Genomic DNA, 24240 nt, shown 5'->3' on the forward strand with positions numbered 1-24240 from the left:
CCAAAACTGCTCACCCCGCCACTCCGGCTCGTACCCAAATAGCCTATCGGAATTAGCTGAGACTGTGCTGTCCAACCCTAGCCAATAGGGAAATGACACAGCAGTAGGGACTAACTGCATTAGGGATAAGAACCCCTTCTCCTCCCTTGTCCAGTGTACTCTTGTGACCACTTCAGGCGCGAGTGGCACCCTTCTGCAAAAGTAAATTGCCTTACTGAGAAAGCTTTTTGCTGGAGCGCTGATAATTCTTTGCAGCACCGAGCATTTGTTTCTAACATCAACTATCTACTTTCATTTTTCAGGTTAAGAAATCTCCAAAACAGTTGGCTGCTTATATAAATAGGTAAGAGTTTCTTTAAAGTTTGTGGTAAACAACAAATATGGAAGCTGGGTAAGGATGACATTAAGGGAAAAAATAAGCATTCTCTTTTGTCATCATAATAATTAACTTATTGTCAGACAGCTCCTCTGTGCCAGTATCTGCACTAATAAACACATCAATATTGTCTCTGCTCCTTACAACGGTCCTACTCTATAGATAACATTACCCCTAACAGCTGATGAGAAAACTTAAGATCAGAGAAGTTAAGTGATTTGTTCAGAATCATATAGCTAGAAAAGAGGTAAGAATGACATTCATTCTCAGATCTGCCTAACTTCTAAAGGCACTTTCTACAAAACCACTGGTTTTCAAAGTGTGATTTGAGGACCTGGGGGTCCCTAAAGACCATTCATGGAATTTGTGAAGTCAGAATTACTTCTATAGCAATACTAAGACATTGACTGTCTTCATTCTCTTTTTTGAGGGCACAATATAATTTTTCAAGAAGCTGTATGCCATTTGATATCACAATAGACTGAATGGAGAAGCAGAAATGAGAACCCAGCTGTCTTTTGTTAAATCAGATATTAGAGATATATAAAAATGTAAAACAGTACCATTCTTCTCATTTTTAAACAAGGTATTTTAGAAAATATGGGGTTTTGGTAAGATAGTCCGTGTTAGTATTAATATGTAATTAGTCTGTTGTTTGAATGAATTAACAAATGTTTTTAAATTTTGTTTTAGTTTTTACACAGTAAATATCAACAGATATTATTCACATAAAAAATTATTTTGGCCGGGCATGGTGGCTCACGCCTGTATTCCCAGCACTTTGGGAGGTCAAGGCGGGTGGATCACAAGGTCAAGAGATTGAGATCATCCTTGCCAACGTGGTGAAACCCTGTCTGTACTAAAAATACAAAAATTAGTTGGACGTGGTGGCACGCGCCTGTAGTCCCAGCTACTCAGGAGGCTGAGGCAAGAGAATCACTTGAACCTGGGAGGCAGAGGTTGCAGTGAGCCGAGATCATGTCACTGCACACCAGCCTGGCGACAGAGCAAGATTCTATCTCAAAAAAAAAAAAAAAAGATTATTTTGAGTCATTAATAATTTTTAAGGGGGCAAAGCATCCTGACACTAAAACATTTGAGAACCAGTATATTAAACCATGAGGCTTGCTCTATTGTGTTCTGTCTTACTCAAATAAATTAATATACTTCAGCTTGAACTTTAAAATATACAAACTTGCAATCTTATTTGCTACTTTGTTAGGAAAAGATTAGGTTTCTAGAAAATGTTGTGATTTTCTTACTCCCAGAATGGCCTTTAATATTTCATTTTTAAAAGCATTCTAGTTATTATGTCTGTCTTCATTTTTATTTGGTATAAAATGTCATCCTTTACATTGTCTTCCAGATAATTTGTAATTTCCTTTTTACTTTCCTCTTCAACTCAGAATTAAGATTTTAAAAATTCTACTTCGAATTTTAGTGGATTACAATCACAAAATATAGCCTATTAATTCTCTGTTTAAAACTTTTAAAGGATTTCATATTGTTCTTTTTCATTTAAGAAAATAAATTCTTTTTACAGAACAGTTGGACAAACTTTGAAAAGCCCAGATAAACTTCGTAAAGTGATCTATCGCAGAAAGAAAGTTCATCATCCCTTTCCAAATCCTTGTTACAGAAAAAAACAGTCCCCTGGAAGTGGGGGCTGTGACATGGCAAATAAAGAAAACGAACTGGCTTGTGCAAGCCACCTGCCTGAAAAATTACACCATGATAGTCGAACGTATTTGGTTAACTCCAGTGATTCTGGTTCTTCACAGACAGAAAGCCCATCATCAAAATATAGTGGGTTTTTTTCTGAGGTAAGTTTTTCTCTAAGTCATGTCTAGTTTAACTTTGTTCCTGTTATAATCTTGATTTTTTTCTTTGCCATATTCCACTAGCAGAATAATTTGCCACCTATTGAATGTAGACTTATTTGAGTCATAGTAACTCCCTGAGACAATTTTCTAGATTAGCCAAATTTGAATTAATAATTTATTCCATTTCTCTAAGATGGGATGAAATGCTTAACAGGCTGCTAAAACTATCCAGAATGACAAGTTAGCCAGGAGATATTTAAAGGAAGGGAAAAGGAGAAATCTTGGCTAAAAAAGTGGAGCACTAGGCCAGACACAGTGGCTCACACCTGTAATCCCAGCACTTTGGGAGGCCAAGGTGGGTGGATCACGAGGTTAGGAGTTTGAGACCAGCATGGCCAACATGGTGAAACCCCATCTCTACTAAAAATACAAAAATTAGCTGGGCGTGGTGGCAGGTGCCTGTGATCCCAGCTACTCAGAAGGAGGCTGAGACAGGAGAATCGCTCGAACCCGGAGTTGGAGGTTGCAGTGAGTTGAGATTGCACCATTGCACTCCAGCCTGGGCAACAGAGCGACTCCGTCTCAGAAAAAATAAAAATAAAAAGAAGGACAACATCTGCAGGCAGATCACCTGAGGTCACGAGTTCCAGACCAGCCTGGCCAACATGGTAAAACCCTGTCTTTACAAAAGTACAAAAATTAGCTGGGCATGATGGTGGGTACCTGTAATCCCAGCTGCTCGGGAGGCTGAGGCAAAAGACTCACTTGAACCTGGGAGGCAGAGGTTGCAGTGAGCCATGATCGTGCCATTGCACTCCAGCCTAGGCAAGAGAGCATGACTCTGTCTCAAAAAAAAAAAAAAAAAGTGGACCACCGAAGCCAGTTATCCAGACACATTTAGCTGGGCTCTCGAAATTGCCTAGTTAAAGCATAGTTCAGGCAAACCTGCTGTGGTTTGCTGCTCTTCTGGCTCAAGCAAAACTGGTTGTTTTAACAGACTCAAAAGCGTTTTTGAGAGTGATAGAAATATTCTACAACTGGACCTGGCCAACATGGCAAAACCCCATCTCTACTAGAAATACAAAAATTAGCTGGGCATGGTGGCACACTTTGGGAGGCCAAGGTAGGTGGATCACTTGAGGTCAGGAGTTCAAGACCAGCCTGGCCAACGTGGCAAAACCCCGTCTCTACCAAAAATACAAAAATTACCCAGGCGTGGTGGTGCACACCTATAATGCCAGCTACTTGGGAGGCTGAGGCTCAAGAATTGCTTGAACCTGGGAGGCAGAGGTTGCAGTGAGCCAAGGTCATGTCACTGCACTCCAGCCTGGGTTACAGAGTGAGATTCTGTCTCAAAAAAAAAAAAGTGGACAAAGGACACAACAGACACTTTTCAAAGGAAGACATACATGTAGCTGACAAGCATATGAAAAAATGCTCAGCCTAAATGCTAAACCTAAAATCACTAATCATTAGAGAAATGCAAACTGAAACCACGAGATATCTCATACCAGTTAGAATGGCTATGATTAAAAAGTCAGAAAATAACAGATTCTGGCAAGGTTGTAGAAAAAAGGGAACACTTATACACTGCTGGTGACAATGTAATTTAGTTTCAGCCATTGTGAAAGCAGTGTGACAATTTTTCAAAGAACTGAAAACAATCTCATTATTGGATATATACCCAAAGGAATATAAAACATTCTACCATAAAGACACATGTATGCGTATGTTCATCGCAGCACTATTCACAGTAGCAAAGACATGGAATCAATGGAAATGCCCATCAGTGATAGACTGGAAAAAGAAAATGTGGTGCATATACACCATGGAATACTATGCAGCCGTAAAAAGAACGAGATCATATCATTTGCAGTCACACAGGTGAACCTGGAGGCCATTATCCTAAGCGAACTAATACAGGAACGGAAAGCCAAATACTTCGTGTTCTCAGTTGGAGTGGAAGCTAAACCCTGCACTAGTGCATATGGACACAAAGATGGGAACAACAGACATGAGGCCTACCTTAGGGTGGAGGGTGAGAAGAGAGTGAGGATCAAAAACCTACCTATCAGTTACTTCACTTACTACCTGTGTGACAAAATAATCTGTACACCAAACCCCCACAACATGCAAACTACCTGTATAACCTGCACATGTGTCCCTGAACATAAAATAAGTTTGTTTTGTGTTTTGAAACAGGGACTCTTGCTCTGTCACCCAGGCTGTGGTGCAGTGGTACAATCTTGGCCCAGTGCAACCTCCACCTCCCATGTTCAAGCAATCCTCCCACCTCACCCTCCAGAGTAACTGGGACTACAGGCTTGTGCCACCACACCCAGCTAATTTTTGTATTTCCTATAGAGACAGGGTTTTGCCATGCTCCGCAGGTTGGTCTCAAACTACTGAGCTGAAGCGATCAACGTGCCTCAGCCCCATCCTAAAGTGCTGGGATTACAGGTATGAGCCACTGTGCCTGGCCAGTATAAAAGTTTCTTTTAAAAAGTTTCAGTTGTGCATTTTAAAAACTACCACAGTGAGACATCTTTCTCAAGAACCTCCAAAACGTTACATTCTCAATTTCACTACTTTTCGCTAAACCTTACATTTAACTAATAGGTTTATTGCTTATTCTTGTTTCATACCTGTTTTCTTGATTGACCAGTACCTGCTCTAAAAACCTAAATCTGAAACTGATACCATAGCATCTTAGCCAAGTTAAAATACATATAACCGTTGACCTAACTGTTCCAATTGTAAAATTAATTTTTTTTTTTTTTTTTTTTTTTTTTTTTTGAGACGGAGTCTGGCTCTGTCGCCCGGGCTGGAGTGCAGTGGCCGGATCTCAGCTCACTGCAAGCTCCGCCTCCCGGGTTCCCGCCATTCTCCTGCCTCAGCCTCCCGAGTAGCTGGGACCACAGGTGCCCGCCACCTCGCCCAGCTAATTTTTTGTATTTTTAGTAGAGACGGGGTTTCACCGTATTAGCCAGGATGGTCTCGATCTCCTGACCTCGTGATCCGCCCGTCTCAGCCTCCCAAAGTGCTGGGATTACAGGCTTGAGCCACCACGCCCGGCCATGTAAAATTAATTTTAACAAAAGTATCTGTACAAGTGCACATATTTACATATATCAGGATGTCCACTGATGCATAGTTTTGATAGGTAAAAACCAGAATCTAAATAAATTATGGTATATAAAGACTAGAGAATATGCTGCTGTTTTTTGTTGTTGTTGTTGTTTTTAAGAGATGAGGTCTCACTGTCTCACTGTCTTTCCCAGGCTGGACTCAAACTCCTGAGCTCAAGTGGTTCTCCCACCTCAGCTTCCCGAGTAGCTAGGACTGTAGGCACACAGCACTGTGCCAGGCTATGCTGTTGTTCTTTAAAAGTGAAGTTGGGCCTGGTGGAGTGGCTCATGCCTGTAATCCCAGCACTTGGGAGGCCAAGGTGGGCGGATCATGTGAGGTCAGGAGTTCAAGACTAGCTTGGCCAACATGGCAAAACCCCATCTCTACTAAAAATAGAAAAATTAGTTGAGTGTTGTGGTGGGTGCCTATAATCCCAGCTACTCAGGGAGGCTGAAGCAGGAGAATCACTTGAGCCTGGAGGTGGAGGCTGCAGTGAGCTGAGATTACACCACTGCACTCCAGCCTGGGCAACAGAGCAAGACCCTGTCTCCAAAAACAAGCTTGATCTATGTTTTGACATTGAAAAATGTTCATATATTATAGGTAAAAAAGGTTTTGAACAATATAGATAATGACTTTTTCAGAGTAGTTATATGTGTACTTAGTTTGTCTTTGTCTAGAAAATAGTCAGGAAAGATACATATCAGTCTGTTAACTGATTATTTCTGCAGAGGGATATTGGATGTTTTTGTGGGCAGGTAGAGAGTATTTACTTTTTATCTTACATAGTTCTGTGTTAAACACATTAGAACAGGAAAATGACACTTCATTACCTAACAATAAATAGATAAATTTAAATGATACTACAACACTTGTCAAAAACTGAGTTTTTGTGATTCTCATGCCATTCATTTGGTAATGACTAGCCTTTATGTTTACATTTTTCTTTTATCCATGTTATAAATTAAGTCCTAGTTTATAGGTCAGCTAAAAATAATTTTACAAATTATTGGGTTGTAAAAGAAAAACGGTAGCTAGTAAAAAGTATAAACGGGTCTTAAATTTGTTCAGATCATTTGTTTACTATGGCCAACTGCAGTATTCCCTTTAGTGGGCCAGTAAAAGGAGTTACCTTTGCATAATATTTAACTATATCTACCAGAACGATTTAATAAAGCAGTAGTTTCATACCCTGTTTCAGTATGCTTTTTAACAAATCAGATTATTGCCTTTCAGGTTTCTCAGGACCATGAAACAATGGCCCAAGTTTTGTTCAGCAGGAATATGAGATTGAATGTAGCTTTAACTTTCTGGAGAAAGAGAAGTATAAGTGAACTTGTAGCTTATTTGTTGAGGTAAGTGTGACGTTTTATCCTCTTTGTTCAATCACTTTTTTTCTGAGACAAGGTCTTGCTTTGTCATCCAGGTTGGAGTGCAGTAGTACAATCATGGCTCACTGCAGCCTCAACCTGCTGGGCTCAAGCAGCCCTCCCACCTCAGCTTCCCGAGTAGCTGAGTACAGGCGCACATCAGCACACCTGGCTAATTTTTAAAAAAAATTTTGGAAGACATGAGGTATCATGTTTCCCAGGCTGGTCTCAAACTCCTGAGCTCAAGTGAACCTTCTTCATTATTCTAAACTGCCTATACGTAGCTTCAGTAGAGACAGTGTGGCTTACGTTACATTCGTCACCCATCTAAGAATAACCAAAATACAGAAAACAGTGTTTTATCAGATTGAACAAACCTGTTACCTTTTCTGACTGCCATTCTTACCTGTAAAACTAAGAGATAACAATATGGGAAAACTAACCTTCTAAAAATCCCTTTTGAGGCCAGGTGTGGCAGTTCTTGCCTATATCCCAGCATTTGGGGAGGCTGAGGTGAGAGAGTCACTTGAGCCCAGGAGTGAGAGACTGAGCAACATAGCAAGACTCCATCTCTACAAAAAATAAAAATAATTAGCCAGGCACAGTGATGCATGCTTGTGGTCGCAGGTACTTGGGAGGATCGCTTGAACCCAGGAGTTGTAGTGAGCTGTGATTATGCACCTACATTCCAGCCTGGTCAACAGAATGAGACCCCGTTTCTTGAAAAAAAATTTTTTAATAAAAATAAAAAGTAAACATCCCTTTTGAGTGGGAATTTGAAGCATTACTTTCCTCATTGTATTCAAGTCTCTCAAATGTTACCTTAGGGAAGCCTTCTTTGACCACCTTATTTTAAAATACCTATTACTCCACTCCCTATTTCCCTTTCCTGTTTTATTTTTCTCCATAGCACTTACATCAACTTGCTCTATATGTCTTAGGTCTAGTTATTTGTTTATTACCTGTCTCTGCCCCACCCCCCAACCCACACACTTGCTCACACACTGGAATACAAGCCCTGTGTCATTTTTCATTGCTGTATCCACAGACCTGACTCATTGTAGATACTGACATTATTAAATGAATGAATTTCTCAAATGCAGTGTGAATAATCATAATATGAAAGTAAATAAGGAAATCAGCTCTCTAAGGCAATGCTATTCTTTTTATACTCTCAGGATAGAAGATCTTGGCGTTGTGGTAGATTGCCTTCCTGTGCTCACCAATTGGTAAAAACAATATTTTTCAGAAAAAAAGTAAGATTAAAGGAGGTCAAATTATGGCCCATCCATATTTTTATAACTTGGTATTTATTTTAGTTTACAGGAAGAAAAACAATATATCTCACTTGGCTGCTGTGTAGACTTGTTGCCTCTAGTAAAGTCACTACTTAAAAGCAAATTTGAAGAGTAAGTGCTAATCTGAATCTTGATTCATTTTTCTTTTTCAACATCCTTGATTTTGTGCTTTGTGAGTACGTAGTAGATTGGGCTCCATGAGACATACAAGGTTTCTGTTTTCAAGAAGCTAATAGTACAATTAGGAAAAGAGTATGAAATGACTAAAGAACAATTATAAAAGCATCTCTAAACAAATTACATGAAATATACTTTTGTGAAATAGATCATGAAGGTAACAACTTTTTAAAAGGGAAGAGACCAATGTGTGTATGTGTTTTTTGGGAAGGAAAGTATCATCTCTTATAAAAAGGATTCTTAGATGAAAACACTTGAATTTTGTAACAAAATGTCATTTCAGATATGTTATAGTTGGTTTAAACTGGCTTCAAGCAGTCATTAAAAGGTGGTGGTCAGAACTATCATCCAAAACAGAAATTATAAGTGATGGGTGAGTATACCTTTAAAGATAAACTCATGCTGAAATTTTCTTCAGGAAAGCAGCTTGATTAAACTAGGTAATAATTTTATCCCGTTTTCATCAGTGTGTGGTATTTATTCTCTTCGTATTCAGAGAGATACTAACTTAAGAGACTGTTCATTTGTGAAAACCACACCTGGAAGTTGAATTCCAGAGCCTCCTAACCCCCTGTATCTCTTCTTCTGGCACAACCCTACCCTTCATTTTAGAAGAAAAACACAATAGCAGTTTAATCCTCCTCTTCGTTATATGAGCAAGGGACGGAAAAGAGATGCCCATAGTTGAATAAGGAATGGAGGCACCCTGCAGGGTCCTTTAGCCTAGACATTAACCTGAAAGTCTGATGTCGATGTTTATAGTTCTAAAAACTATATTATTACCACCTTGATGTGAAAATTGTGGGTATTCTACTAGAATATAGCCAGATTATCATGAAACCACAGAAAAATGTCTCCCAACAGTTTCCTTAAAGTCCATAATTTTGGGCCAGGCGCGGTGGCTGATGCCTATCTGTAATCCCAGCACTTTGGGAGGCCAAGGCAGGCAAATCACTTGAGCTCACAAGTTTGAGACAGCCTGGGCAACATGATGAAACCCCGTCTCTACAAAAAATACAGGAATTAGCCAGGTATGGCGGTGTGCACCTGTAGTCCCAGCTACTCAGGCTGAGGCAATTGGATCGCTTGAGCCCAGGAGGTGGAGGTTGCAGTGAGCCGAGATGGCACCACTGCACTCCAGCCTGGGCGATAGAGCCAGCCCTAGTCTCAAAAAAAAAAAAAAAAAAAAAGTCCACAATTTCTTTTATAGGCTCTCAAAATTTTCTACTTCACACCCAAACAATGTCCAAATGTTCCAAATGCCTGGTCATTTTCTTACCTGCTTTGACAACTAAGTATTTTCTTTCTTTTCTTAAATCAAAATCAAGTACGAAATTTTATTAATTTTGGAATTGACAAAACATCTTTTGTTTTTTCCAAGAATTAATTAAATTGGAAGTATATGGGGGTATTATGTGAATAAACCTTTAATTTTCATGACTGACGTGTATTATTCTAAAAGTTATTTGACTTTTTTAAAAATTTCTCTCCACATTCCCGAATGTTTTATTTCAAATAGCATCATTTTCTCCTGATAAATACCTGAAAAATTTTAGAATGGTTTTTATTATGCATATTTATGATGAAAGTTTGTATCTTAATATATTTGCTTTCTCATTTTTCTTCCTTTTTTTTGTTTTAGAAATATAAAAATTTTAAAACAACAATTAAGTGGATTATGGGAACAGGAAAACCATCTTACTTTGGTTCCAGGATATACTGGTAATATAGCTAAGGTAATCTATATTTAAGCTTATAAATTAAACATTAAAAATGAGAAATAATATTTTACATTTATTAATGAATTTTTCAAGTCTCTAGGCAGAATAATTTGGTACTGTTCTGATGTCTAAAGTCAATTTCATATTTGCAAATGCTTCAGGTCCTCTGTGTGTAACTGTGACCTTGGCAGCAAGCACAGGAATTGGCCATTGAATATGTTTCATGTACAGCCCCTGATATGCTATGCTAGAGGATATTTACACAGGGTTTTAATCAGAGAAAAATATTTGAAAAAATTTTGAGAATCCAGTAAGGAAAGCATCAGAAAACAAGATGAGGAACTCAGGAAACAAGGGATAAGGAACACAATTAAATGGTTTTGGAGATTAATTTTTACTTTTGCTAATGTTAATGCTTTTTGAGAAGGTAATATTTAAATCACAGTGAATTTGACTTTGGTCTTTATTGATTTATCTCTTAAAGGAAAAAGTTAAAATTGGTAGTTTGAATTTTAATATTTAAACTCCAGAAAACATTGGTAGTTAGGCCGAGCACAGTGGTTTACGCCTATAATCCCAGCACTTTGGGAGGCCAAGGCAAGCAGATCACCTGAGGTCAGGAGTTTGAGACCAGCCTGGTTGGTGAAACCCCGTTTCTACTAAAAATATAAAAAATTAGCTGGGTGTGATGGCGCATGGCTATAATCCCAGCTACTCGGGAGGCTGAGGCAGGAGAATCGCTTGAACCCGGGAGGCGGAGGTTGTGGTGAGCCGAGATTGCGAGCCATTGTACTCCAGTTTGGGCAACAGAGTGAAACTGTCTCAAAAAAAAAGAAAAAACATTGGTAGTTAAAAAATAATTGAAGAAAAAATTGTAATTCAGAAATACTTTTACTCTGTTACTGGGCATACTGCTATCATAAATGGGTATTAGGAATATAAAAAGCATTCTTTGGTTTTAAGTATATATGTATTTCTATATATATATTTCTAAATATATAAATAAATATATATTTAGAAATGTATATATGTTTCTGAATAAGAGGATTTATGTCATGGACCTAGTTACAAAATTTTTCTCATAGCCAAAACAACTACTTAGAATTCAGGGGAAAAATAAATACAATGCTAAGGGAAACAGAGGCTTGGGCAAACCCAGGTATCCTTGAGGGATAATCTGGTTTCTACTCCAAGATGATAAGTTCACATCTTACAGGAGACAGATGCTTTCAGGAAATGAATCTAGCTGAGGGAAGAAAAGCAAATGGGAGTGATACCAACAGTGACCAACCAGAAGCTTATCTCCTGTCAAAGTGACAGCCACAAAGGAACTCTGGCCATTGCTATGGAAGACCATGGCCACCCCGCCAAAAAAAAAAGGTCTCAGATACCTTCAAAAATAGAAGCAAAATGATATATCAACCAAGTTTGTTACCACTGTATGGGATTTTATAGAACTGTTTTTTTGGTTTTGGTTTTTAATGAAACGGAATCTTGCTCTGTCGCCCAGGCTGGAGTGCAGTGGCATGATCTCGGCTCACTGCAAGTTCCGCCTCCCGGGTTCACGCCATTCTCCTGCCTCAGCCTCCCGAGTAGCTGGGACTACAGGCATCCACCACCACGCCCGGGTAATTTCTTGTGTTTTTAGTAGAGACGGGGTTTCACCGTGTTAGCCAAGATGGTCTCGATCTCTTGACCTCATGATCTGCCTGCCTCGGCCTCCCAAAGTGCTGGAATTACAGGCGTGAGCCACCGTGCCTGGCCTATAGAATTCTTAATGATGAAAATCTTATAAACAAATCAATTTCCTAGGAGGTTTTTGTTGTTGTTTTAGGTTTTTAGAGCATACATGACCAGTATTACCTTACTCTAAAGGGGTGTTGCATTCTGTATAGAACTAAAAAATGATTGTTCCTTATGACTGAAATTTGCTTTCAATCATAATTTTTTTTTTTTTTTGAAACAGAGTCTTGCTCTGTCACCCAGGCTGGAGTGCATTGTCGAAAGCTCAGCTCACTGCAACCTCCGCCTCCTGGGTTCAAGTGATTCTCCTGCCTCAGCCTCCCGAGTAGCTGGGATTACACACATGCCTGGCTAATTTTTGTATTTTTAGTAGAGATAGGATTTCACCACGTTGGCCAAGCTGATTTCGAACTCCTGACCTCAAGTGACCCACCCACCTCCACCTCCCAAAGTAATGGGATTACAGGCGGGAACCACCACACTTGGCCACAGTCAGTTTTTTGCAAAGGGAGAAGCTTTATTGTGAATATGACTTTAAGGTACCGTTTATTATTGAGGACAATATTGAGTGATTAAAAGTTCAATGTGAAGTTTCTTAAGTTATGATGAGACTTTATTACAAAATTAAACCATCAAATTAATTTGTAATTTTTTGAGTATAGAAATTGAAAGAAGAGGGACGGGCAAGGTGGCTCATGCCTGTAATCCCAGCACTGTGGGAGGCCAAGGCAGGCAGATCAGGAGGTCAGGAGATCGAGACCATCCTGGCCAACATAGTGAAACCCCATCTCTACTAAAATACAAAAAATTAGCCGGTTGTGGTGGTGCATGCCTGTAGTCCCAGATACTTGGGAGGCTGAGGCAGGAGAATCACTTGAACCCTGGAGGTGGAGGTTACAGAGAGCTGAGATCACACCACTGCACTCCAGCCTGATGACAGAGCAAGATTCTGTCTCAAAAAAAAAAAGAAATTGGAAGAAGAGGCTGTTGTCAAGCTGGGTTCAAGTGAATATAGCACTGATAGTAAACACCACTGATAGAATTTCTGTGAATGTTAGCTATGAAAGCAGAGTTGTTTGAGCATAGGAACTAACACATTCATTTAGCACTTAGCAAATATTTATTGAGCACATACTATGTGCCAGGCCCTGTGCTGAACAACTGCAGGTAAAAGCACTGAACAAGACACATCTTTTACCCTCAAAAGGCCACAAAAGGAAACTAAGGCAAATTAAGCAACAAGAAAAGAAAAGAAAATGGTTTGTTTTTGTGTGTATTTACTGTACTGTCTAATGAAATGTTTTTGTTTTATCTTCTAAGGATGTAGATGCTTATTTATTACAGTTACATTGAGAGATTTCATCTACTAAAGAGCATTTGGTTTTTCAAAACATCCCTGAACTGTATAATTACAAAAAAAAAGTCTCGTCTGAGAACTGTGAACTGTGGAAGAAATCAAAACTATTTTTTCTTTTAAAAAGCCACATAATGAAACCACTAATGAAATCCCAACAATCTACTTCACATTGAAGTGGAAAAATATCCAAAAGGAGCAGCTTCAATTTCATTGAGGTGAAAGTGCACTATGAAGATTATTCACCTTTGCTGCATTTGGGAGTTATATGGTTATTTGGTAACATTAAGAACTACTGGATTTTAATGCAATCCTGCATAAAAATATAATTTATACTATGTGAAAAAGTAAGACAGGACTTATTACTAGGAACCACCAAGACCAATCATCATTAACTTTTTTAAGATTGTGTTTTATTAAAAAAAAAAAAACAAAACACTTAAACGTGTGCAGCTATTTTCTTATGTTGAAAAGACTGAAAGTTTAAAACATGAAAAAATCAATATTAAACATTTTTTGTTCACACTGAGATACTGTGTATGTAAAATGCCTTAATTATTAATAAGCCAATATGTTATGATACCAATATCTGTTTTAAAAAGCTAAAACCAAGCATGCTTCTGGCATGATAAAATCATGGAATTAAATCAGGGGTTTACATTCTTGTAGAATGTTCTTGAAACACTCTCTGCACCATTTTTAAAACTTGAGAATAGTTTTAGTATCTCTGATATTTTTTGCCAGAATCATCATGTCATGTATGTATGTGTTATCCCTATCTAAGGAAAAAGGTGAATATGTTTTTGTATGAATGTTTAACTGGAAGTGTCCATGGACTTGGCTAATTTATATTTACTTTTTATTGTACATAGATTTCTAATATTTTTCATTCCTGTATCATTTAAACTTCCTTCATTTGAGTAAATTGACTAAATATTTCTATTTTTTGCTTTTTTAAATTCTGATTTTGTATGAATTCTAATTCTTTTTCACTACATATGTTTTTTTAAAGAGTTACATACAGTGATTTAGAGTGGTTTACAGTTAATGCTGACCTTGTATTTTAAATTCCAACACTTTGTGTCACTACCTCCTCTAATGGTTAGTATGATATGCTAGCAGACTGTATGAGGTCTTTTTTTAAAATACCATTTTTAGTGTCAGTGAACCAAATTCTGGAATGTCTTAACAGCTCTAAATCTTACTTGTCTTGAAGATGATTGGAGTTTAATACCACTGCCGGTGGTTCACACTTCATCCCATCCTTGATATGCCTGACAGCCATCTGAGCAAAGGTTTTTAGTAGTTGAATTTCTCTGCAGTAGTCCTTCAGGCACTTGAATGTAAACCTTTAGCATTTACCCATTTAATGACTACTGATATGAATCACAAGCAAACTTCTTGCTTTGAAAAGTTATGTTTCACTGAGTTCTGGTTTTGTGTAGCTATATTTTATATAGCTAGATATTCCTCACAGTGAACATGAATTGTAATAATTATTTCCTTAAGTCTTTAGATTAGAATAATTTCAGATTATTGCACTTCTGTGATTTGAGAAGGTGAGTTATTTAAGAGGCCAGTTTTCAGGACATGGGAATTTGAATTGTAAACCTGTTATCTCTGTGTAACTTTAACATGATAAAATATAACCTTTCTTTGTGCTTATTCCTGTAGTTATCACTGTCTTATGTAACAGTTTGAACCAGTTAACTTGGTTGGAGTATGGTACTAAAGAGGCTGTGGACAGGAGTTTGATGCTTTTGTAGGTTCATTAACTTTACATACACACAAAATATTTTTATAGCTATTGATTTCACCTTCCCTCAGGTATCCATCTCACAAATTCAGGAAGACGGTATCTATAGCTTAGCATAAACCTTTCGTCTCAAATGGAAACATTACTCAAATAATGGGTATATGTGATACTGTAGACTTTTGATCTAACATTTAAAATAACAGATTCAAAATAAGATATCTAAAATACTGTGTAATGTTTAGTTTCAAAGTATTAAGTAATATTACATCAGATATTTTTCATATTTTTCTCTGGGTCAGATCATTGACTAAACTATATCTTCAAAAATCAAACTTCAATAAATCAGACTTCAGAAAAATTAAGTGTAAGTACAAATGACATATAAGAACAGGTATTATATTGGTAACACACCTAAATTTAGGTTTTTTGAAGGCATGTAGATAATACTTTGTATTACATACTCAGAGCTATATAAGTCAGCAGAGTTTTTAGCTTACAAAGATTATTGAGTAGTATATACTCCTAATTTCTGTTCTTGGCCTTTGCAGTTTCCTGAATACCTGCCTCTCTCAGTTATTGAATTGATTAGTATTAAGTGATTTTTAAGATTCTTGGATAAATGATATTAGATAAATAAGTATTTTTGAACACTTCTGTTGCTATTAAGCCCTTTCATGCTACAGCATTTTCATTAGAACAGTGTTGATCTCCAGGAAGAGCCAAAGAGAGTGTTTACAAAGATTTGGCTGTTGTATTGACCTAGATTAGGACAATTACTGTCTGTCGCTGCTAATTTGTTGCTGTGCTGCTAAGCAGTATACAGAACGGAGGGACTACCGGAAGTCTCTATGCCTTCTTGGTTCTTCTATCTTAGGTTTTCTGTGCTTGACTTGGCTAACTTTGCAAGTATAGGGGCAGGTAGTTTATTGAGGTGATAGAGGGTTATCAGATAATTTGCTTCTACTTGGGACAAAGTAGATAAGTTTTGTAATGGGTGATCGTGATGAGAATAATGGTTAAAAGTTAGGAAGTATCATTAGATGGCTTTTAAAATTAATATTTGGCAATGATTGCCAAAGGCAATTGGCATTATTTACATGAATCTTGAGATGTGAGAATTGGGATGTAAGTATCTCTGTCCATTTGGGGGAATCACAGATACCAGCATTGAACTCTTAAGGGCTCCTGAGGAATTAAATCCTAATGCCTTTAAATTTACTCAGTACAAGTCATGTGCTAACCTTAACCATGGTTGTGTGGGTTCAAAGCTAGGTTTCTGACCTTTGAAACAGTAGTTTTCTCAAACTTAGAACATTTCTATATTTTGCCAAGTTGTTCATATAATTAATATTAATGGATAACTAATTGGAGTAATGATTATTAGCTACTAAATGCTGATAATAGAAGTCATATTTAAATGCTTAGTTACTTAAGTTAGTCAAGGACTCTGAAAAAATAAGGTTTAAGTTAATAATTTCATCAGTCATTTCCAGTTACCTTCTTATTTAAGAACAAGATGATAATGCAGTTGCCTTTGTTTATTTAAATAGAAAAAATTAAATTAGGAGAAAATGACCCAACTAGAGCGATGTATTTGGACACACTACTTCTTATCTTTCAATATAGACTTTTATTTTCTGGATTACCATAGATGGAAATAGTATTACTGGACATATGTTGGTAGGTATTTACTTCTGTTTTTCTTTTTCCTTTAATTTCAAATACTTCTAGCTACAAAAATTGTCAAAAACTTTGCAACACACTATACCTCCCCCTTTTTTATTCTGTAACAGAATTACAGAATAAAAATTCAGGCCAGCCGCAATGGCTCACACCTGTAATCCCAGCACTTTGGGAGGCTGAGGCAGGCAGATCACCTGAGGTCGGGAGTTTGAGACCAGCCTGACCAACATGGAAAAACCTTGCCTCTACTAAAAATACAAAATTAGCCAGGCATGGTGGCACATGCCTGTAATCCCAGCTACTTGGGAGGCTGAGGCAGGAGAATCGCTTGAACCCAGGAGGCAGAGGTTGCAGTGAGCCGAGATAGCGCCATTGCACTCCAGCCTGGGCAACAAGAGCGAAATTCCTACTCAAAAAAAAAAAAAACTATCCCTCCCTGAACACCATATGTTTCTAATATTTCATCTACTTGATTGATTCAGTAATAGCACCAACTATAACAAGGAAAGTAAGTACTGCATATCATATATCCAGTATAGAGTCCATTTTCCAATGCTATATTTAAAACATGTAGATACTACAATTTTCTCTGAGCCAAATCATTGACTTAAGAGTATCTCCTAAAATCAAACTTCAATAAAATCTCAGTACAACTACAAAAAATATGTATACCAAAGTATTTTACAGACAGTAATTGGTCATAAAAAACCAAAAGACATAGCTGCTCTGTACTAGTAATTTCATAAAAGGGGCCAAGGCACAGTGGCTCACACCTGTAATCCCAGCACTTTGGGAGGCCGAGGCAGGCAGATCATGAGATCAAGAGATCAAGACCACCCTGGCCAAAATGGTGAGACCCCATCTCTACTAAATACAAAAATTAGGTGGCCATGGTGGCACGCACCTGTAGGCCCAGCTACTTGAGAGGCTGAGGCTTGAATCGCTTGAACCCAAGAGGTAGAGGTTGCATTGAGCTGAGATCACACCACTGCACTCCAGCCTAGCGACGGGGCGAGACTCTGTCTCAAAAAAAAAAAAAAAAAAAAAAAAAAATTCATGAAAGGGCAGCCTCATAGCTGACAATACATTTTTCATAGCAACGCTTGTTATAATTTCTTTTATATATAGAATTATTACTCTCTGAACTAAGAAGTTTTCAGATGGGAGATGCCAGGAATCCAGATAAGGATTCACTCCCCAGATAGTGTTGATTATTAAGCTTTACAGTATATTCTGTATTTTCATTTAGATTTAAAGCAGGATTTGTCTAAAAAATGTCCTGGACCTGGACCTGCCCAGGACAGTTGTGACACTGGATTTACACCAAAGGTACAGAGAGTTAACACAAAGCATTTTCTAGGGTAAGAAAGAGTTGTCATGGGAGTCCTGGAATACACTGAATCACCAGAATTACTTGCTTCCAGAATTATTCTATTGCATTTATCCACAAAACCTGAAATGAGCCTGGATTTGAATTAGACCTCATTTTCCAGGAGTCAAGGGTAGAGTTAGCAGTCAGGCCCAGTGGCTCATGCCTGTAATCCCAGCATTTTGGGAGGCTGAGGTGGGCAGATCATGAGGTCAGGAGTTTGAGACCATCCTGGCTAACATGGTGAAACTCCATCTCTACTAAAAATACAGAAGATTAGCTGGGCGTGGTGGCGGGCGCCTGTGGTCCCAGCTACTCGGGAGGCTGAGGCAGACGTTGCAGTGAGCCGAGATAGTACCACTACACTCCAGCCTCAACTACAGAGCGAGACTTCGTTTCAAAAAAAAAAAAAATTATTATCTACATTATTCATAGTTTCCTTTTTTTTTTTTTTTCTGTTAACAGAGTCTCGCTCTGTCACCTAGGCTGGAGTGTGGTAGCACAATCTTGGCTCACTGCAAGCTCAGCCTCCTGGGTTCATGCCATTCTCCTGCCTCAGCCTCCGGAGTAGCTGGAACTACAGGCACCCGCCTCCACGCCTAGCTAATTTTTTTTGTATTTTTTTAGTAGAGACGGGGTTTCACCATGTTAGCTGGGATGGTCTTGATCTCCTGACCTCGTGATCTGCCCGCCTTGGCCTCCCAAAGTGTTGGGATTACAGGCATGAGCCAGCATGCCTGGCTAGTTTCCATTTTTTTTAACTTACTAAGTTAATAAACAGCAAAGCAAATCAACAGAAAATTAATGCTCTTCTAATTTTTTGAATTAAAATATTTTGTGATTGGTTTTGTCATTTAGGAGCTTTTTAAAGTGATGATAAAATTAGTTTTTTAAAGATAACTGCACGTAAGTTTAGTTACGGGAAGGGCAGCTCACACCTGTAATCCCAGCACTTTGGGAGGCCAGGGCAGACCAATCACTGGAGGTCAGGAGTTTGAGACCAGCCTGGCCAACATGGTGAAACGCCAGTTCTACCAAAAATACAAAAATTAGCCAGGCGTGGTGGCAGGCCCCTGTAGTCCCAGCTACTCCGGAGGCTGAGGCAGGAGAATCGCTTGAACCAGGGAGGTGGAAGTTGCAGTGAGCCAAGATTGCGTCACTACACTTCAGGATGTGCGACAGAGTAAGGCCCTATCTCAAAAAAAAAAAAAAAAAAAAAAAAAAAAAAAAAAAACACAGCAATGAAAAGAAACCTGGCCGGGCGCGGTGGCTCAAGCCTGTAATCCCAGCACTTTGGGAGGCCGAGACGGGCGGATCACGAGGTCAGGAGATCGAGACCATCCTGGCTAACATGGTGAAACCCCGTCTCTACTAAAAAATACAAAAAAAACTAGCCGGGCGAGGTGGCGGCGCCTGTGGTCCCAGCTACTCGGGAGGCTGAGGCAGGAGAATGGCGTAAACCCGGGAGGCGGAGCTTGCAGTGAGCTGAGATCTGGCCACTGCACTCCAGCCTGGGAGACAGAGCGAAACTCCGCCTCAAAAAAAAAAGAAAAGAAAAGAAACCTAACATGTTAGGCGTTTAAGAAAATCCAATAGTATTGATTTAGGACCGTGTTGTTGGCATGGTCTGATAATCAGCCATTTCTGCTGTGTCAGGCTCCATTTTGTAGTTAATAAGTACAACTGCATTCTACAAATCTCCAATATATGAAATGCAAAAGAGAGCTTTGAAAGTTTCTGAAGACTTCTGTGTAGAATTATACTTTGACAAACTGTTCGAACTACAGTTCTCCTTAAATTTCATCAGTTATTTAAATATTGACAAGTTGGCCGGGAGCGGTGGCTCAAGCCTGTAATCCCAGCACTTTGGGAGGCTGAGACGGGCGGATCACGAGGTCAGGAGATCGAGACGATCCTGGCTAACACGGTGAAACCCCGTCTCTACTAAAAATACAAAAAACTAGCCGGGCGTGGTGGTGGGCGCCTGTAATCCCAGCTACTCGGGAGGCTGAGGCAGGAGAATGGCGTGAACCCGGGAGGCGGTGCTGGCAGTGAGCTGAGATCCAGCCACTGCACTCCAGCCTGGGTGACAGAGCGAGACTCCGTCTCAAAATAAATAAATAAATAAATATTGACAAGTTTAGAATTAATAAAAGCTACAGTAATTATAATGATTGATGTGCTTGGTGTCGTCTTCAAGAGAGTAGCTAATGTTTTAGAATAGTATTACCTCGTGTATCTTAAGATTTGCTTAGACACATGATGGACTTTTATAATTGGAAATAAGTGAATACAGTATGACTTTCTTCTGTATCTATGTTAGGTAGTGGGACCTAACAGGTTTTTGAAAATATAAGTTGATGTGGAACGACTCATAAGTTTTGTGTTTAAATGACATGAAACTTGGTGCTTCTTTAGAAACGTTAATGCAACTCTTGAGTAGTGTGATATTTGAGAAACTGCATTATATCTTTGAAATCAAATACTTTAAAATATATTTATAAGATGTACACAGCGTCCATGTGCTCCTTATAGCAGCTGGCACATTCACATTTGTCATAACACACGTGGCATGAATTTCAAGCCTGCTACTTTTTTTTTTTTTTTTTTGGAGACAGAATCTTGCTCTGTCACCCAGGCTAGAGTGCAGTGGCACGATCTCAGCTCACTGCAACCTCCACTTCCCGGGTTCAAGCGATTCTCCTGCCTCAGCAGCTAGGACTATAGGCACACATCACCATGCCCAGCTAAATTTTGTATTTTTAGTAGTGATGGGTTTCACCATGTTAGCCAGGCTGGCCTCAGACTCCTGACCTCAGGCAGTCCACCCACCTTGGCCTTCCAAAGTGCTGGGATTACAGGTGTGAGCCAGCATGCCCACCTGGCTTGTTATTTTTGTCTCTTAGTCATTTGTTTCATCTTTTCTTTTAAGAAAAAAGCAACAGTTGACTATATAGCGGGAAAAGCTTCCTCCAGTACATTCCAGTAATGTTTATTAGCAGTTATGTGAGTAAGTTGTAACACAACCATTATAAGCCAAGTGTTAAAGATAACAAAGAAACATATTTGGTTCAACATTCAACAAGTAGGTTGTAAGTAGCAACTATAACTTAATTGTATATTAAAGTTGCATATAAAGAACAGAGCCTCGGGGAGCATGGGGGGAAAAAAAAAAAGAACCTCAAAATTAAAGATCAATCTATGGAATTTTTTTTCTTCAAGTTAGACTAATCTCTTTTCTTATTAGTCATTCTGATAATACAGCTCTCTAAAGTCATGTCAGGTTTCCCAAAACTTTTATTGGAAAATTAATAGTTTTATGTCCCAACTGATGTTGATAGGTATGATTGAGAGTATGTCTAAATTTCTCTGTTTATTGCATGTCCTTGTTTCTAGATGGTAAACACAGGCATTGAGCTGCCAGATACTTGGTGTGTAATAAAATGTCAACAAGTTGAGGTAGTGAGGCTCTCCATAATAAAGAGATTACTTGCTATATGCTTGTTAGTGTTAAGTGCAAAGTTGAGGTGCAGTCCCTACCCTCAGAAAGTTGTTTTAAAATACTAAATGTATTATGTTTCTAAAAGCATACTATTTTGGAAAAGACTTTGAAAGCTTTAGTTCTAACTTACACTTTTAGGAAGATCCAGATCTAAGGAATTTCAAACTCAAATGTAAAATGTAGTATTGCATGTCATAAAACCAGTTTTTTCTTTATATAGTATGTGACTTTTTTCTCCATGACTGGCTACAGAAGGAAGCTATTTGCACTACTATCAATAGGACCCTCAGACCTTTATAATCAAAACTCAAGTAATTATTAGGTTTAATAGAGAGTTTTGTATACCATGGCCATCCCTGTTTATTTCTAAGTTATATATATGATATTCATACTTATATATTAGTTCATTGTCCATACTGTGATGTCTTTTGAAAACAATAGCATCCAGTGGACTAAGGTACAACTTTCAAGGGCACTTTGTCTTAGGTTCTTTCTTCCTTCCCTACACATTGTGACTTGTAGAATGGGTAGCTGCTGGGAAGTTTTCCCTGCAAGAACTTGACGTGGAAAATTTCTGATTGCATCATTTCCAAATCATCTTTTTTCTTGGCTATAAATTTCAAAAATTGTTAAACATCTTAATGTTCTTTGGCATCACACCATTATTATTTTCACTGAAATGATGACTATCTTGTTTAACCATTAATACCTTTGAAGCCAGAGATGTTCCATTGGAGAAACTAATTCAAATTTAAACATTTGCTAAAAAAAAAAAAAAAAAAAGTATTTCTACTTCTTTTATGATAATTTGCTTTTTTATTTTCTTCTACATGCTGTGTACATCCTTGTTCCTATTTAATTTAGATTCTATGTCCACTAGACTATACACCCTTCAGTGCTTGTGTCCTGAGTTATATTAAGTAAATAGCTACTTGGTAAGTTCTAAGTATTGGTTTTTAATTGTTTCTTCAGGAGTTGTTGCAGCAACATTCTTTCTAAATTGCTACTTTTGGCTCTTCAGGAAAAAGTGACATTTTAATTATAAATGATACACAAAAGCAAAACTATAGACAGAGCTCCTTTGGGCTTGTTTTGGGGGTTTCATGTTTGTTTTGTTTTGCTTTGTTTTAATAAAGACAGGGTCTTGCTATATTTCCCAGGCTGGTCTTGAACTCCTGGCCTCAAAATATCCTCCCACTTCAACCACCAAAGTGTTGAGACTACAGGCATGAGCCACTGCACCCAAACACCATCATTTTTTACAGAAAGAACTTTATATGTAAATTATGTAAAATCATAGCCTTTAAATATACCCATCTCTCACCTCCTCTTCTCGGTGTTATAAAATACTATTACCTGGTGAAATTGACATTGTACAGTGGTTATACAGTGACTGGATTGTATTCCTAATGCACAAGATGAAAACATGTCAAAAGCACTCCCTTTTTTATGGGTGTGTGGTTAGCCTAGAAGAAATACATTTCCTGAACTGTCTCCAACGAAATTAGTGAACTTTTAACTCCACAGTTGCATATGTCCTGGATATTTATTTGAGTTTTTCCTTTTAAGGAATCAGAAGAAAGCTTTTCCTTAGCACATGCAGAGTCCCCTGTAACACAGGGGAAAAGATACTGGTATAGGATTATGGGACCCTGAGTTTTAAACACAAAATCGAGGCTCAGATTATCTGGTGAAGTAGTTTTATGTACTTGGATTATGAGAAATGAGTCTGATTTTAGCTCAACATCCCAAAATAGTAATAGGCCCTATTCCACGATAATAAAGTCCTCAATATACTGTACAACTTCTGCTTTGACACCGCAGTGGAAAATTATCTTAAAATTATGCCAAATGTGGAGACATTTAGATTTTATGTCTGAAGCCCTTTTTATATCCTGAAGGCTGGCCTAGAAGCTGAACTAAATCCTTAATCCTTAACAAACTTAAGCTCCTTCACTATAGCCTGACCTGCCCCTTTTTGTATACTTAAGATGTTAAAGATCTCAGTAAACATACAACAGCTAGTTAATTATAAGTTTTGAATTTCTGTATTTATAGAAACATTGCAACACTTTATTTGGAACAGCATTCAATGAATGCATTGCCTTCTAAAGGGATTTGCTGAATCACTTGATCTAGTTTGTGATCCATTCAGCACTTTCACAGAACTTAAACATGTGTGTGAAAGCATCAGCACAGCTGTAGTTGTATCCCATAAGCACATTTTTTACTCCTACATTCAAATCTTGATTCCTACTCATGAAGTTTTTCAGCATTTTATACCTGTTTACTCAAAACAACTTGCCTAAGTCAGAGCTTTACAATAATTGGTGATTTTTTTTTTTGTCCTCACCCTTTATTTTTCTCCCAAGAGTTAGTGTTTGATTGCAGCTTTACATCAATAAACATTTTTCTGATTACTTGACTTCTTGATATTGTACATATATGTGTTATTTCTGCAATCAAAGATAATGCTAAAGAACACAAACATTTCACCCTTTCTAGAAAGAAGCCCTTGCTGTAATTGAGAAGAAAAAGTTTTTCTGGAGATTTATAATAATAGCTAACACTTACCGAATACTGCCAGGTAGTGATCTGAGTCCTCACAGCCACCATATGGTAGATATTATAGTTGTCCTTAAGAAATGAAAGTTCAGAGACTTTAACTGGTTTGCCCAAGTCTATAACAGTTAATAACTGTCAAAGCAGGCAGCCTGACTCCACAGTTTATGCTCTTAACCATTCAGTTATGTTCTAGGATAACTTAAAGAAGGGTGGAGGTGGAGCAGTCTTAGCAATATTTGTTGTTTGTTTGTTTGTTTGTTTAAGATGGAGTTTCACTCTTGTTGCCCAGGCTGGAGTGCAGTGGTACGATCTCAGCTCACCGCCACCTCCACCTCCCGGGTTCAAGCAATTCTCCTGCCTTGGCCTCCCGAGTA

The 24240-nt window shown here is 38.2% G+C and overlaps 1 protein-coding gene across 2 annotated transcripts in view; it reads left to right on the forward strand.

The window, feature by feature from the left end:
* The window catches only part of LOC105463647 (katanin regulatory subunit B1 like 1), a 67147-nt gene extending 52491 nt beyond the window's left edge, over nucleotides 1-14656 (forward strand). For both annotated transcript variants that reach the window (XM_011710851.3, XM_011710852.3), the window contains exons 3-10: nucleotides 303-343; nucleotides 1920-2199; nucleotides 6565-6683; nucleotides 7877-7927; nucleotides 8018-8107; nucleotides 8457-8546; nucleotides 9816-9909; nucleotides 12958-14656. In XM_011710851.3, the coding sequence (XP_011709153.1) occupies nucleotides 303-343; nucleotides 1920-2199; nucleotides 6565-6683; nucleotides 7877-7927; nucleotides 8018-8107; nucleotides 8457-8546; nucleotides 9816-9909; nucleotides 12958-12990 (798 nt within the window). In that variant the 3' untranslated portion in view covers nucleotides 12991-14656. The remainder of the gene's footprint in view (nucleotides 1-302; nucleotides 344-1919; nucleotides 2200-6564; nucleotides 6684-7876; nucleotides 7928-8017; nucleotides 8108-8456; nucleotides 8547-9815; nucleotides 9910-12957) is intronic.
* Nucleotides 14657-24240: the final 9584 nt, after the last annotated feature.

Source organism: Macaca nemestrina, chromosome 7 (assembly GCF_043159975.1).
Source record: "Macaca nemestrina isolate mMacNem1 chromosome 7, mMacNem.hap1, whole genome shotgun sequence".
Lineage (NCBI taxonomy): Eukaryota > Metazoa > Chordata > Mammalia > Primates > Cercopithecidae > Macaca > Macaca nemestrina.